Source organism: Mesoplodon densirostris, chromosome 3 (genome assembly GCF_025265405.1).
Source record: "Mesoplodon densirostris isolate mMesDen1 chromosome 3, mMesDen1 primary haplotype, whole genome shotgun sequence".
NCBI lineage: Eukaryota > Metazoa > Chordata > Mammalia > Artiodactyla > Ziphiidae > Mesoplodon > Mesoplodon densirostris.
The window spans coordinates 136,972,449-136,989,716 of NC_082663.1; the positions used below are offsets into that span (position 1 = coordinate 136,972,449).

The 17,268-nt window shown below is 40.9% G+C and overlaps 1 protein-coding gene across 2 annotated transcripts in view; it reads right to left on the reverse strand.

Annotated features, from left to right (window-relative positions):
• Nucleotides 1-16,736, reverse strand: part of SOX30 (SRY-box transcription factor 30) — a 42,073-nt gene extending 25,337 nt beyond the window's left edge. For both annotated transcript variants that reach the window (XM_060092101.1, XM_060092102.1), the window contains exons 1-3: nucleotides 15,773-16,736; nucleotides 13,536-13,775; nucleotides 12,138-12,317 (exon numbers count right to left, since the gene is read on the reverse strand). In XM_060092101.1, coding sequence (XP_059948084.1) covers nucleotides 12,138-12,317; nucleotides 13,536-13,775; nucleotides 15,773-16,736 — 1,384 coding nt within the window. The remainder of the gene's footprint in view (nucleotides 1-12,137; nucleotides 12,318-13,535; nucleotides 13,776-15,772) is intronic.
• Between the last annotated feature and the right edge of the window lie 532 nt (nucleotides 16,737-17,268).

A 17,268-nucleotide genomic window follows, 5' to 3' on the forward strand; every position in this document is an offset into this window, starting at 1 on the left:
AATGGACAGTGAATCATCCCAAATTGAGGAGGTGGACTTTGAGGACAAGATTTAAGATTTTTTCCCTTTTCCTCTTTTTACAACGAATTATCCCAAATTAAGGAGGTGGACTTTGAGAGCAAGATTTTCGATTTTTCCCCCTGTTCTCTTTTTGTGAATGTGTATGTGTATGCTTCTGTGTGAGATTTTCTCTGTATAGCTTTGCTTCCACCATAGGTCCCAGAGTTCTATTGGTCCGTTTATTTTTTATTTTTTATTTTTATTTTCAATAATTACTTTTTTATTTTTAATAACGCTACTATATTTTATACTTTATTCTATTTTACTTTATCTTCTCTCTTTCTATTTTTCCTACCTTCCCTTCCTCCCTCCCTCCCTCTGCCCCTTTCTCTCTTTCTTTCCTTCCTTCCTCCCTCCCTTCTTCCTTTCACTTTCTTTTTCTTTTCTTCCTCCCTCCCTCCCTTCTTTCTTTCTTTCTTTCTGTCTTTCTTCCCTCCCTCCCCCTTCTTCCTTTCACTCTTTTTCTTTCCTTCCTCCCTCCCCCCTTCTTCCTTTCACTCATTTTCTTTCCTTCCTCCCTCCCTCCCTCCTTTCTTTCTTTCTTTCCGTCCTTCCTCCCTCCCTCCTGTCTGTCTTTCTTTCCTCCCTCCCTCCTTCCCTTCTTCCTTTCACTCTTTCTTTTTCTTTCCTTCCTCCCTCCCTCCCTCCTGTCTTTCTTTCTTTCTTTCCTTCCTCCCTCCCTCCCTTCTTCTTTTCACTCTTTCTTTTTCTTTCCTCCCTCCCTCCCTCCCTCCTGCCTTTCTTTCTCTCTTTCCTTCCTCCCTCCCTCCCTCCTGCCTTTCTTTCTTTCTTTCCTTCCTCCTTCCCTCCCTCCCTTCTTCCATTCACTCTTGCTTTTTCTTTCCTTCCTCCCTCCCTCCCTCCTTTCTTTCTTTCTTTCCATCCTTCCTCCCTCCCTCCTTTCTTTCTTTCTTTCTTTCTTCCTTCCTTCCTTCCTTCCTTTCCTTCTTCCTTTCTTTCTCTCTCTCTTTCTTTCTTCTACTAATTCTTTCTTTCAACTTTTTCTCCCTTTTATTCTGAGCCAGGTAGATGAAAGGCTCTTGGTGCTGCAGCCAGGAGTCAGTGCTGTGCCTCTGAAGTGGGAGAGCCAACTTCAGGACACGGATCCACAAGAGACCTCCCAGCTCCACATAATGTCAAGCGGTGAAAATCTCCCAGAGATCTCCATCTCAACACCAGCACCCAGCTTCAGTCAACGACCAGCAAGCTACAGTGCGGGTCACCCTATGCCAAGCAACTAGCAAGACAGGAACACAACCCCACCCATTAGCAGAGAGGCTGCCTAAAAACATAATAAGGCCACAGGCACCCCAAAACATACCACCAGACGTGGACCTGTCCACCAGAAAGACAATATCGAGCCTCAACCACCAGAACACAGGCACTAGTCCCCCCACCAGGAAGCCTACACAAACTACTGAAACAACCTTAGCCACTGGGGACAGACACCAAAAATAATGGGAACTACAGATCTGCAGCCTGCAAAAAGGAGACCCCAAACACAGTACGATAAGCAAAATGAGAAGACAGAAAAACAGACAGCAGGTGAAGGAGCAAGATAAAAACCTATCAGACCTAACAAATGAAGAGGTAATAGGCAGTCTACCTGAAAAAGAATTCAGAATAATGATTGTAAAGGTGATCCAAGATAGAAGAAGCTTACCAACTTCCGGGTAAGATGGCGGAAGAGTAAGACGCGGAGATCACCTTCCTCCCCACGGATACACCAGAAATACAGCTACACGTGGAACAACTCCTACAGAACACCTACTGAATGCTGGCAGAAGATCCCAGACATCCCAAAAGGCAAGAAACTCCCCACACACCTGGGTAGGGCAAAGCGGAGAGATTCCCACACAGAGGATCGGTGCCGAGAGGCACTCACCAGCCCAAGAGGCTTGTCTGCTCGCCCGCCGGGGCGGGCGGCGCTGGAAGCTGAGGCTCGGGCTTCGGTCAGAGCGCAGGGAGAGAACTGGGGCTGGCGGCGAGAACTCAGCCTGAAGGGGGATAATGTGCCACAGCTAGCCGGGAGGGAGTCCGGGAAAACTCTGGAGCTGCTGAAGAGGCAAGAGACTTTTTCTTCCCTCTTGGTTTCCTGGTGCGCGAGGAGAGGGGATTCAGAGCGCTGCTTAAAGGGGCTCCACAGACGGGCTCGAGTCGCGGGTGAAAGCGCGGAGCCCAGTGAAGGGCGTGGGAAGCTGGGGCTGCTGCTGCCGCCGCCAAGAAGCCTGTGTGCGAGCGCAGGTCACTGTCCACACCGCCTTTCCAGGAGCCTGTGCAGCCCGCCACTGCCGGGGTCCCGGGATCCAGGGGCGGCTTCCCTGGGAGAACGCACGGCGCGCCTCGGGCTGGTGCAACGTCACGCCGACCTCTGCTGCTGCAGTCTCGCCCCGCACTCCATGCCCCTCCCTCCCGCCCGGCCTGAGTGACCCAGAGTCCCCGAAGCGGCTGCTCCTTTAACCCTGTCCTGTCTGAGCGAAGAACAGACGCCCTCCGGCGACCTACACGCAGAGGCGGAGACAAATCCAAAGATGAGACCAAGGAGCTGTGAGAACAAAGAAGAGAAAGGGAAACCTCTCCCAGCAGCCTCAGAAGCAGCGGATTAAAGCTCCACAATCAACTTGATGTACCCTGCATCTGTGGAATACATGAATAGACAACAAATCATCCCAAATTGAGGAGCCAGGAGTCAGTGCTGTGCTTCTGAAGTGGGAGAGCCAACTTCAGGACACTGGTCCACAAGAGACCTCCCAGCTCCACATAATATCAAACGGCGAAAATCTTCCAGAGATCTCCATCTCAACACCAGCACCCAGCTTCACTCAACGACCAGCAAGCTACAGTGCTGGACACCCTATGCCAAACAACTAGCAAGACAGGAACACAACCCCACCCATTAGCAGAGAGGTGGCCTAAAATCATAATAGGTCCACAGACACCCCAAAGCACACCACCAGACGTGGACCTGCCCACCAGAAAGACATGATCCAGCCTCATCCACCAGAACACAGGCCCTAGTCCCCTCCACCAGGAAGCCTACACAACCCACTAAACCAACCTTAGCCACTGGGGACAGACACCAAAAACAACGGGAACTACGAACCTGCAGCCTGCAAAAAGGAGACCCCAAACACAGTAAGATAAGCAAAATGATAAGACAGAAAAACACACAGCAGGAGAAGGAGCAAGATAAAAACCCACCAGACCTAACAAATGAAGAGGTACTAGGCAGTCTACCTGAAAAAGAATTCAGAATAATGATGGTAAAGATGATCCAAGATTCTATTTCCCAGATCCAAAATCTTGGAAATAGAATAGACAAAATGCAAGAAACAGTTAACAAGGACCTAGAAGAACTAAAGATGAATCAAGCATCGATTAAAAACACAATAAATGAAATAAAAAATACTCTAGATGGGATCAATAGCAGAATAACTGAGACAGAAGAACGGATAAGTGAGGTGGAAGATAAAATAGTGGAAATAACTGCTGCAGAGCAAAATAAAGAAAAAAGAATGAAAAGAACTGAGGACAGTCTCAGAGACCTCTTGGACAACATTAAACGCACCAACATTCGAATTATAGGGGTTCCAGAAGAAGGAGAGAAAAAGAAAGGGACTGAGAAAATATTTGAAGAGATTATAGTTGAAAACTTCCCTAATATGGGAAAGGAAATAGTTAATCAAGTCCAGGAGGCACAGAGAGTCCCATACAGAATAAATCCAAGGAGGAATACACCAAGACACATATTAATCAAACTGTCAAAAATTAAACACAAAGAAATCATATTAAAAGCAGCAAGGAAAAAACAACAAATAACACACAAGGGAATCCCCATCAGGATAGCAGCTGATCTCTCAGCAGAAACTCTACAAGCCAGAAGGGAGTGGCAGGACATAATTAAAGTGATGAAGGAGAAAAACCTGCAACCAAGATTACTCTACCCAGCAAGGATCTCATTCAGATATGATGGAGAAATTAAAACGTTTACAGACAAGCAAAAGCTGAGAGAGTTCAGCACCACCAAACCAGCTTTACAACAAATGCTAAAGGAACTTCTCTAGGCAAGAAACACAACAGAAGGAAAAGACCTACAATAACGAACCCAAAACAATTAAGAAAATGGGAATAGGAACATACATATCAATAATTACCTTAAATGTAAATGGACTAAATGCTCCCACCAAAAGACACAGATTGGCTGAATGGATACAAAAACAAGACCCATATATATGCTGTCTACAAGAGACCCACTTCAGACCTAGAGACACATACAGACTGAAAGTAAGGGGATGGAAAAAGATATTCCATGCAAATGGAAACCAAAAGAAAGCTGGAGTAGCAATTCTCATATCAGACAAAATAGACTTTAAAATAAAGACTACTAGAAGAGACAAAGAAGGACACTACATAATGATCAAGGGATCGATCCTAGAAGAAGATATAACAATTGTAAATATTTATGCACCAAACATAGGAGCACCTCAATACATAAGGCAAATACTAACAGCCATAAAAGGAGAAATCGACAGTAACACAATCATAGTAGGGGACTTTAACACCCCACTTTCACCAATGGACAGATCATCCAAAATGAAAATAAATAAGGAAACACAAGCTTTAAATGATACATTAAACAAGATGGACTTAATTGATATTTATAGGACATTCCATCCAAACACAACAGAATACACATTTTTCTCAACTGCTCATGGAACATTCTCCAGGATATATCATATCTTGGGTCACAAATCAAGCCTTGGTAAATTTAAGAAAATTGAAATTGTATCAAGTATCTTTTCCGACCACAATGCTATGAGACTAGATAACAATTACAGGAAAAGAGCTGTAAAAAATACAAACACATGGAGGCTAAACAATACACTACTTAATAACGAAATGATCACTGAAGAAATCAAAGAGAAAATAAAAATATACCTAGAAACAAATGACAATGGAGACACGACGACCCAAAACCTATGGGATGCAGCAAAAGCAGTTCTAGGAGGGAAGTTTATAGCAATACAATCCCACCTTAAGAAACAGGAAACATCTCGAATAAACAACCTGACCTTGCACCTAAAGCAATTAGAGAAAGAAGAAGAAAAACACCCCAAAGTTAGCAGAAGGAAAGAAATCATAAAAATCAGATCAGAAATAAATGAAAAAGAAATGAAGGAAACGATAGCAAAGATCAATAAAACTAAAAGCTGGTTCTTTGAGAAGATAAACAAAATTGATAAACCATTAGCCAGACTCATCAAGAAAAAAAGGGAGAAGACACAAATCCATAGAATTAGAAATGAAAAAGGAGAAGTAACAACTGACACTGCAGAAATACAAAAGATCATGAGAGATTACTATAAGCAACTCTATGCCAATAAAATGGACAACCTGGAAGAAATGGACAAATTCTTAGAAATGCACAACCTGCCAAGACTGAATCAGGAAGAAATAGAAAATATGAACAGACCAATCACAAGCACTGAAATTGAAACTGTGATAAAAAATCTTCCAACAAACAAAAGCCCAGGACCAGATGGCTTCACAGGCGAATTCTATCAAGCATTTAGAGAAAAGCTAACGTCTATCCTTCTCAAACTCTTCCAAAATATAGCAGAGGGAGGAACACTCCCAAACTCATTCTACGAGGCCACCATCACCTTGATACCAAAACCAGACAAGGATGTCACAAAGAAAGAAAACTACAGGCCAATATCACTGATGAACATAGATGCAAACATCCTCAACAAAATACTAGCAAACAGAATCCAACAGCACATTAAAAGGATCATACACCATGATCAAGTGGGGTTTATTCCAGAAATGCAACGATTCTTCAATATACGCAAATCAATCAACGTGATACACCATATTAACAAATTGAAGGAGAAAAATCATATGATCATCTCAATAGATGCAGAGAAAGCTTTCGACAAAATTCAACACCCATTTATGATAAAAACCCTCCAGAAAGTAGGCATAGAGGGAACTTTCCTCAACATAATAAAGGCCATATATGACAAACCCACTGCCAGCATCGTCCTCAATGGTGAAAAACTGAAACCATTTCCACTAAGATCAGGAACAAGACAAGGTTGCCCACTCTCACCACTCTTATTCAACATAGTTTTGGAAGTTTTAGCCACAGCAATCAGAGAAGAAAAGGAAATAAAAGGAATCCAAATCGGAAAAGAAGAAGTAAAGCTGTCACTGTTTGCAGATGACATGATACTATACATAGAGAATCCTAAAGATGCTACCAGAAAACTACTAGAGCTAATCAATGAATTTGGTAAGGTAGCAGGATACAAAATTAATGCACAGAAATCTCTGGCATTCCTATATACTAATGATGAAAAATCTGAAAGTGAAATCAAAGAAACACTCCCATTTACCATTGCAACAAAAAGAATAAAATATCTAGGAATAAACCTACCTAAGGAGACAAAAGACCTGTATGCAGAAAATTATAAGACACTGATGAAAGTAATTAAAGATGATACAAATAGATGGAGAGATATACCATGCTCCTGGATTGGAAGAATCAATATTGTGAAAATGGCTCTACTACCCAAAGCAATCTACAGATTCAATGCAATCCCTATGAGACTACCACTGGCATTCTTCACAGAACTAGAACAAAAAATTTCAAAATTTGTTTGGAAAAACAAAAGACCCCAAATAGCCAAAGCAATCTTGAGAACGAGAAACGGAGCTGGAGGTATAAGGCTCCCTGACTTCAGACTATACTACAAAGCTACAGTAATCAAGACAGTGTGGTACTGGCACAAAAACAGAAAGATAGCTCAATGGAACAGGATAGAAAGTCCAGAGATAAACCCACGCACATATGGTCAACTTATCTTTGATAAAGGAGGCAGGAAAGTACAGTGGAGAAAGGACAGCCTCTTCAATAAGTGGTGCTGGGAAAACTGGACAGGGACATGTAAAAGTATGAGATTAGATCATTCCCTGACACCATATACAAAAATAAGCTCAAAATGGATTAAAGACCTAAATGTAAGGCCAGAAACTATCAAACTCTTAGAGGAAAACATAGGCAGAACACTCTATGACATAAATCACAGCAAGATCCTTTTGGACCCATCTCCGAGAGATATTGAAATAAAAACAAAGATAAACAAATGGGACATAATGAAACTTCAAAGCTTTTGCTCAGCAAAGGAAACCATAAACAAGACCAAAAGACAACCCTCAGAATGGGAGAAAATATTTGCAAATGAAGCAACTGACAAAGGATTAATCTCCAAAATTTATAAGCAGCTCATGCAGCTCAAGAGCAAAAAAACAAACAACCCAATCCAAAAATGGGCAGAAGACTTAAATAGGCATTTCTCCAAAGAAGATATACAGACTGCCAACAAACACATGAAAGAATGCTCAACATCATTAATCATTAGAGAAATGCAAATCAAAACTACAATGAGATATCATCTCACACCAGTCAGAATGGCCATCATCAAGAAATCTAGAAACAATAAATGCTGGAGAGGGTGTGGAGAAAAGGGAACACTCTTGCACTGCTGGTGGGAATGTGAATTGGTACAGCCACTATGGAGAACAGTATGGAGGTTCCTTAAAAAACTACAAATAGAACTACCATATGACCCAGCAATTCCACTACTAGGCATATACCCTGAGAAAACCATAATTCAAAAAGAGACATGCACCAAAATATTCATAGCAGCTCTATTCACAATAGCCCGGAGATGGAAACAACCTAAGCGTCCATCATTGGATGAATGGATAAAGAAGATGTGGCACATATATACAATGGAATATTACTCAGCCATAAAAAGAAATGAAACTGAGCTATTTGTAATGAGGTGGATAGACCTAGAGTCTGTCATACAGAGTGAAGTAAGTCAGGAAGAGAAAGACAAATACTGTATGCTAACACATATATATGGAATTTAAGAAAAAAAATGTCATGAAGAACCTAGGGGTAAAACAGGAATAAAGACACAGACCTACTTGAGAACGGACTTGAGGATATGGGGAGGGGGAAGGGTAAGCTGTGACAAAGCGAAAGAGAGGCATGGACATATATACAGTACCAAACGTAAGGTAGATAGATAGTTGGAAGCAGCCGCATAGCACAGGGAGATCAGCTCGGTGCTTTGTGACCGCCTGGAGGGGTGGGATGGGGAGGGTGGGAAGGAGGGAGATGCAGGAGGGAAGGGATGTGGGAACAGATGTATATGTATGACTGATTCACTTTGTTATAAAGCAGAAACTAATTAAAAATAAATAAATAAATAAATTGTTCATGATTAAAAAAAAAACTGTCAATGAATAGGGAACACCTGTGGAACGGGCAGAGATCTAATGTATCACACTGTAGATAAAGTATGGAAAAGACCAGCCAGTCACCTGGTTTCTCTCCTTCCAGCATACAGCTAGGTTACATTTCTCAGCCTCCCTTGCAGTTAGGAGTGTACCTGTGGCTCAGGCTAACCAATGGAATGTAAGAAGAAGTGATATGCACCACTTCTGAAACTGGCCCATAAAAAACTCTCATGCATGATCCTCCATGCTCTTTTCCCTTCCGCAGGTCATGCACACTTGGATGCTACATATCAAAGATGGGAGAGCCATAGGGTAGAAGAAAACTGTGTCCATGAATCCCTTGGAAGAAAGCCAGAAATACTTATTTTGGACTTTACATGCATAAAAACATAAACCATGATTCTGTTTAAACCGTTATGTTTAGATGAGTGTTGAAGCAGCTAGCATTATCTACTTGTTACATGAGCTACAGAGCAGAATTTTAGATCTATAGTACAATATGATAAGAACAAAAGAAAAAATTTAAAGTTATTAATAACTTTCAACAATTCTGGCAAATCTCTCCCACCCACTCCTAAAGAGGAAGACTCTTCTGCCTGTGTTGAATGGATGAAGGATGCAGCCAGGCTTTTGTTGTGTGACTGGGATGAACAGGAAGGAGTACAGAATGGCATAAACTGAGGACAGACCAAATTTCTCTACAAGAAAAAGTTGTATAGAGGTAGAAAGAAGAACAGGAGGATGGGCATATGGCTGAGGAGAGAGAAACAGAGGCAGAGAGAGGAGGAGAGGACAGAGAGAAATAGAGTAAGAGGCAGACATAGAGACAGAGATGGGAAATGGAGACTTGGGAAGGACAGTTAGACAACTGCTAAGAAAGATGGGACTTTGGGGACAGAAATGGTAATGAGGAACCTAAGAAGACTTACTATAGTTTGAACCATAAGATTCCACCTTCCTTGCCTCATAAGAAAACCTACAATAATGAGCTACATCACTTTTCAAGGAATTTTCAAGCCATATCTTTGTTTCTTATGGATATAAAACTTTGCTAAAACTGATCTTAAGTCAGGGACAAGACCAGATTTTTTTGCATTATAATAACAGTATCAGAATGTTGGAGGGTGTTTTTTTGTTCTATTTCTGTTAAATAAGAATAGATGGGTAAACCAAAATCACATCACATGTTTACAACCAAAAAAATTATAATAGTAGTAAACATTTTTAAAGTAAAAATTTAGAGAAAACGTATGAATTCAGAAGAGTGAATGACGTCAACTGAGTGTAGATGTAATAAGGAAAACCCATTTCAGGTTTGAGAAATAAAATGTAGAAACTGAAATAATCTCACCAGAAAATTCCTAAATATATAAAACTGACATTTAAAAGCCAGGCTAAAATAAATATAGCTTCTACCAAACTTCCAGAATCCTTAAAAATAAATAAATTTGATCACTTAATGTAAAATGAAAATGCTGGCATAACTGGCATCAAAGACATATGATAAAAGAAAGTATCTAAAAAGTATTCTGGACTATCCGGCTGTAAGTACTTTCAGAAACTAGAAACAGGAGACAAGCTCACAAGATCACAATATCACAAGGTCTTAGGTGGCATTCACTGAAGAACTTTAGAGAAACTCAAAGTTAGAACTGAGAAGATATTAGATGAAGTAAATACAAATGGTCTCCCTGCCCAAAATGCTATGCCAGAGCATTTTCCAAGTTATTGGAAGTAGTGAACTTGTTACTGGAAGAAGTGAACTTGAGAACTATAGTTTAGTGAGTCTATTTTCTACACTTGAAAAGCTGATGAAATCTATACAATATATTAGTGTATAAAGGTTGCTAGGAAAAAAGAGAGCAAGTTTTTTTCTGATAAGAGATAAATTATACCTCACTCCTCAATAACTTCATATCTTTCTTCCATGGGAATAAACAAAACAAGTTTGAAAAACACAATTACCATGACTTTATGTTTAGAATATAAAATTAGTTGAAAGAAACAAAAAAAGGGATGGTGTAAAAATTTGTATCTGTAGGTAATAAGTGATTAAAAGCAGATTCTCTTAGGGGTTTGTGCTATAATTTGTTCTTATTTAACAGTTTTATAAATGATTTAGAATATAAAATATATAGTGAAATTTCCAAATTTGCAACTAATAACAACTCCTCCAAGTAATATAATGCCAAGCTGATGAGTACAAACTAAAAGAACATATTTCAAAAGTTGTATGATTGGGCAGCAGAGTAGCCAATAAATCTCATCGTAACTATTATATATATATATATATATATATATCATAATTATTACACATATAACTTTATATATCTGGGAAAATAATTCTCAAATTTTATACTTAAAAGATAACGATTTTTTTAATCATTTGAGATCCAAGAATTAAATCTTTACTGATACTACATATTACTAGAAATAAGAGAAATTTAAAAAGAAAAAAGCAAACAAAAGATCATTATCCTTAGATTTGATTACTTGTATATGGCTCTGAAATGTTTCCTATAATTCTGCTTCTCATACTTAAATAAAGCATCATGGATGTAAGAGCTCTACCACTTTCCATCTCGACAAATCTTTGCTCAGAATTGCATAAAATTAATATGTTGTATAAAACTGTCAGCTGCCTCAAGTAAGAACACTGATAAATATATTTCTGGGGAGAGAAAACATACAGCATTTAACTGTGGATAGAATGACATGGAAGAGGGGTCTTAGAAAAAGGGTTATAAAGAGAAGAAACAGATGATAAAAGTGTAAATTATAAATAACAGATAAAACAAGGTAAGTTAAAAAAAAGCACAATTAAGCCTAGATTGAAATACAGGATTAAAAGAGATACTACCAAATAGCAAAGGCTGAAAGTGCCTGCCTGTTCTGGGAGAGAACAGGGTGATAGGATCAGCTTTCCTTGCCTTGAGCCTAGATACCCTGAATGTGGCTTTGTTGGTATCCATTGCTACAATGATACACAGGAAAAAAACTGAAAATGCCTAAGATCCTAATAAGTTAATTTTCAAGATATCTAAACCTCTCAGCAGATAGATATGAGGAGGTAGAAACTGGAAAGAACAGTAGTTTCAGGACAAGTGATAGCAAGTAGTGAACGTACAAAGCTCTGCCTAAGAGATGACTAAAATACGCTCTGGAAGAACAAACTAATGATGGATAGACCTATAACAAGTTCTTAAGACACTGGATTCTCAATTTTGGGTTCTTAAAAGCAAAAGACAGGAATGTTGTGAAGAACTGATAATAGAGGAGACATTTAGGGAAAGACAAGGTAATGAACGAAATATCTGGTAGAAGATAGATTACTTCCATTGCTTTTCTAGGGCAGCAAAAAAAAAAAAAATGGTCATAAGAGATCAGTCACCATTACTATATTCCAGGACAGGATGCCTCACACCCCATCAGCAAGGCATTCTTTTATGCTAATAGTAAAAACACATTCCTATTTCCTATTGAATTACCTCAGTCATTTCCTGCGTTATCTGCATAATCTATGGACTCATCCTGATTTGCTTAAAAGGTCTGACATAGAATATTTGCTACTCTAGCAAACCAAGGGCTTTGATGTCTACTGAAATCTTTCTTTCCCTGATTTAATGTTTTCACTCTATTCTTGCTTTTTTTCTTAACATTGTTGTTCTAAACTCTTAAGCTAACAGAAACAATATTTCAAGTTAAGAGGTAAAATTATCACACAGACATTTAAAAATTTGTAATCTACAATAAAACCAACTCACCAACTGAATGAGTGATGGTGTTCTGTAGGCTGGGAATTACCACAGAGGAGGTAGGTGAGCAATAAGGATAAACTGTTGTTGGATTTGCAGAGATGATATACTGTGTGCTACCAGAAAGTACATTGGAAACGCTTAGAGGGAAGCGTTTGCGCTTCCCTGAACGAGGTTGATAAATCCAACCTAGAGAAGAAGATGAACTATTTTTAATTTGAACATATACATCCTATTTAGCCTTTAAGTAGTTCTTTTCACATTGAAAGTCCAAAACACTTCTAAGTCTTAATTGTCTAAAGTATCTTTTCCAGCTCTATGATACCATTTCTGTGCATTTTAGCATATATATCCATATGGCTCCTAACTAGTGGCCAATGTTGTAACCCATAATTCAAAGGAAGAGAAAGGGCAAATGTCTTTTATCCAAAGTCACATAATGAATTTATAGTAAAATCAACATTAAAGGCACTGAGTTTGAATCCCAAAGCTTTTCCTCTACACATAAAACAATGCCCCAGTAAGATACTGTTTGTCTCCTCCTGTTTCCTCACTTTCTATAAGACACAATTATCTATATCTTACGATGAAGTGGTTACTAATGACCAGTCACTATTTTTATGCCTTCTTCGGGAAGAGTCACTCTCTTAGACTTGGCAGTCTCCAAGTCCACAAACCACCCAATTTCCTTCCAAACTCAGAAAAGTGGAGTTAGGGCAGTTGTAGCCACTGTATAACCAAGAGAATCACTGGTTCCCTGCAACCGCTGCTCTGACGATTCCCCCCTAGAACCTTTCTGGCACTACTTTAGAAAAATAGTTATTCTTTTCCCACCAAGCACAATATGTTGGCCATACGCTGTGCTTTTACCAAGCTTAATATCAATGTCCTCACTGCTGGGGAGAGAATCAGAATTTCTTTCAAACTACATCATGATGGGGATAAATTTATCAATCAGAAGGCAGCACTATATTCTGATAACCATATAATATTAAAATGGAGCATGGTGTTAATGCCTGCAGCGTGCCCTGCATATTTTCTCTGTTGCTCTGATTTGAACTTCATTTTCTAGCATATTTGAAAAATTATAGCCTAGAACTCAGGAGCTTTCCTTCATTACGTTTATATTTATATATTTAATCAAAACGACAGTAAAACTGTTTGCCCCCAGGTTTGCATTAGTTGGCAAATACGAGACCAGATATCCCTCTACTTTGTTCTGTTTAAGGAAACTTATGCCCAGTATCAATTAAATAATTACTGTAATATTAGCCAGTATTTTCTCTATTGTACATATCAGATTAGAAAAAAATGACATTTTTGTCTGTCAGTCTCAACCTAACCTATTCTTTACCTAAATAAATTTAAAGAAATTAGAAAGAGGCTTTGTTCATTTCATTTGATTACCAGGAAATTCCTCTCTGTGCTTTTCTTTAATCTTTTGTGCTTCATCATAATAGGGTTTCTTTTGTTCTTCACTAAGTTTGTTCCACTCTAACCCGAGCTGGACACTGATTTCTGCATTGTTGGCTGCTGGGTTAGCTTTGGCTAGTGCTTGCCGGTGGATCCTTGCCCAAACCATAAATGCATTCATGGGTCGCTTCACATGACCATTTCTGTCCTCACTGAAGGGAGTATCTGGTATTCCTACATGACAAAAATTAAGAGACTAAATTAATGTGCCACACACACACACACACAATTTTAAAGTGAAGTGCACTTCCATCTGTATTTACTTTTTAAATATCTGGAGAAAATATACACTTCAATATAGCCAAGGAACTGCCAGCCTTCCAGAATTCCTCATAATCCCTGAACTCAGCATTCTAAGCTGTGGCTTAGAAAGACTCTTCTCTTCCTCAAAAAGAATAATATTGTTGAAGATACTGTGGAAGTAATAATGTTGAAGACAAAGTAAACTGCTGGCTTACTACTTCTTTGAGCTATATTAATATCTCTAACAATAATTAACATTTAGTTTATTTCCCATTAAAATATTCTATTACTAAGGGACAGGAATTATGACTTATTAATGACTATAATCCTAGCACTAGGTGGGTGTACCCTAAATGTTTATAGGAATTCATTTACATGCCACTGGAGTGCCCATTCAAGCAAAAATACTTATAATATTAATATACTATATTATTTATATTTCGTTAGGAAGGTGAAGCACCTGCCAAGGTGGGTCACTAACACTAGTTCCATGTCCCAGGAGAAAAAATAAGAGGAAAATAAGAAAGGTGACTTCTTGAAAGTCACAGACACACCTGGAATTACAATAAAGGAAGTTGTTTAAATTCACATCTCTCACATAATTCATCAAAAACCACTGCCTATAAACTTCATATACTGTTTCTCTTTATTTTGGGGTTACTTGATATATAAAATTTTAAAATGCACAAACGATGAAATAAGTATTATAAAGAAAGCTTCCCCTTTCTCTCCTTTAGAAAATGGAAACAAAGTTTAAAAATTACTGACGATAAAAAGCAAGAGGATGGGGAACAGATGAACTTATTTGCAAAGCAGAAATAGAGACACAGATGTAGAGAGTACAAACATATGGGTACCACCGGGGGAAGGGGAGGGTGGGATGAACTGGGAGACTGGGATTGACATATACACACTACTATGTGTAAAACAGATAACTAATGAGAACCTACTGTATAGCACAGGGAACTCTACTCAGTGCTCTGTGGTGACCTAAATAGGAAGGAAATCCGAAAAAGAGGGCATATATGTATACGTATAGCTGATTCACTTTGTTGTACAGCAGAAACTAACACAATATTGTAAAGCAACTATACTCCAATAAAATTTTAGAAAAAACAAAAGCAAGAGGGTGGGGTGGGGAGGAAGAATCAGTAAAGAAAATAAGAAAACAATAAAGATAAAAGTCAATGAAGATATGAACTGAAGATTAATATGGCTTTCCATTGACATTTATTGCCATAGTATTCTGTCTGAATTAAATCTTAAAATAAGAATTTTCTAGCTATATATTTGGAAATAACAGATAGAAATAAAATATCTACTTGTAATTGTTACTACTGTAACTGTGGTCATTTCTTTGAAAACAACTTATTCTACAGTGTTTTCATTTTCTATATTTCTATAAGTCCTTAGCTTTTAGAATACCATTACAATTAATTATGTACTGTTTTCTCCTAGAAAATGTTTACTCTTCATTTTTAAAGAAGATAAATCACCTCTATATGCAGTATAAACTTTCCTGTTTATTTTTTCATTAAATACTATTTTTTCTTGTTTCTTGATACATGTAAAAATACTGAGCTGCTATATAATACAATATTTTAAAATGTTGATTATCTGTAGCATATAAACTGAGGGCTTTGTGTTATCTAGCAAGAATATTTCTATTTTTGTGTATAAACATTAGTCACATCTAAATCTCATCCTTCACTGGGCCTTAAAAAAATAATTATTTTTAATGTTTGGGAATCTTGAACGTGTTAGCGTATTTTACTGGTATATGTACAAGTCAGAAGTGATACCTTTGCAGACTTTGCCCTGAACCCATTATTTTATTTTTCTAGTTTATGCTTCTCAACAGCTGACATGTCAGCTACGGGGCAATAGACGAAGTTTGAAAACCAGATGATTCCCCTGCCGTCTAATACCTGCATCTGAGGGAAGCACGGTGAGCGGGACACCTTTGGTTTCAATTTTTACAGAAGGCTCCAGTAAGGACTGCATTTTAATAGGCACTGGTGTCAAGGGGACCTTGGTCAATCGTATCAGCTCTGAAGGTGGAGGCCCCTGAAACTGGATCCGGGTCCCAGGGGGCACGGTGTGAAGAGTCAAAGGGATCCTGAAGTCTTGCTGGTGCGGCCCAAAGGCAATGGACGGCTGGGTCAGGATGACATCCTTGCTGCCATGGACCAGGCCACTGGAAGCGGGCGCTGTGCCGAGCCTGGAGTCCTCGCGGAGTCTCTCAGGCTCCTTCGTCGCCGTGTAGCTCATGACCTCCTCCTCCTCCTCCAACTTGCCCTTCTCGTCCCATCGAGGGCTGTCGAGGGCCGGCCCGGGGCCTCCCGCCTTCGCCGCCATGGAAGCCTTAGGGCCCGCCTTGACGGCCCTCCGAGGTCCCACTGACGGATCCGAGCTGGGGTCCGGCTCCTGCTTCTCTGCCTTAACGTGCACCGGCAGGGGCTGCACAGGGTGCAACTGAGGCCTGCAGGGGGCGCCCTCGGACGCCGGCGGCGGCGGCCGCAGCAGCATTAGCACCTCGGGCTTCAGCTGCAGCAGCCGCGCCTGCGCGGGAGAGGCGGCTGTGCCTTCCTCCCGGGCCTGAGGCAGTGGTGGCCCAGGCGGCAGCAGTAACATCTGCTCCGGGTTCACCTGCAGTACCCGCCGTGCCGCGGGCTGTACGCCCGACGCCGGAGCCTCCCCGCACGACGAGGCTACGGTCGCAATGGCGGCCGCGCACGGGGCGGGCGGCGACGCAGAGGGCCCCGCGGCCGCTGCCCGAAAAGAGGCGCCCTCGACAGGCACCGGCCGCCGAGCGGGGCGCAGCGGGCGCGGCGCTTTCGCCCGCGGCAGTTGGCGCGGCTGAGGCGGCGGTTCCGTCCTGGCTCTCTCCATGGGGGGAGGGGGACGCCCGGCCCGGTCCCGGCCCGGTCCCGGCCTGGATTGTGAGCTCAGCCGTTTGTTGGCGAGCTTCTCCCCTCCCCTTTTCAGTTAAGAGCCTTCCAAGGCCTTTGCTACCCAGAACCCTACGCGGTTCATAAAGCAGCCCTTGGTCTTGGCCTCGCCCAACCACAAGCGTCTTGGTAACCGCCCCCCCGGCCCGCCAATCACAGGCACGTTCTCCAGCTCCTCCCGCCCTCCACGCACCCCTGGTACCGAGCCCTCGAATCACCCGCTACGGCCGGGTCCGCGGCACGTGCTGCCCATTTTCCCCCTGTGACTCTCCCTCTCTTTCGGAGTTCTCTACCGGCCGTTGTCCTTAGTTACCCCTCCCCCGTCTGGAGCGCACGACAATGGCGTTGCCCAGGAAACAGAGTAGGTCCATGCCACTGACCTCCAGGAGATAAAGCCGTGTGAGTTCTTCACAAGAGCTGGAGATACCTGCCTTGTATGAGCGGTTTGCAATTCCAGAATACCCCGTGGGCCC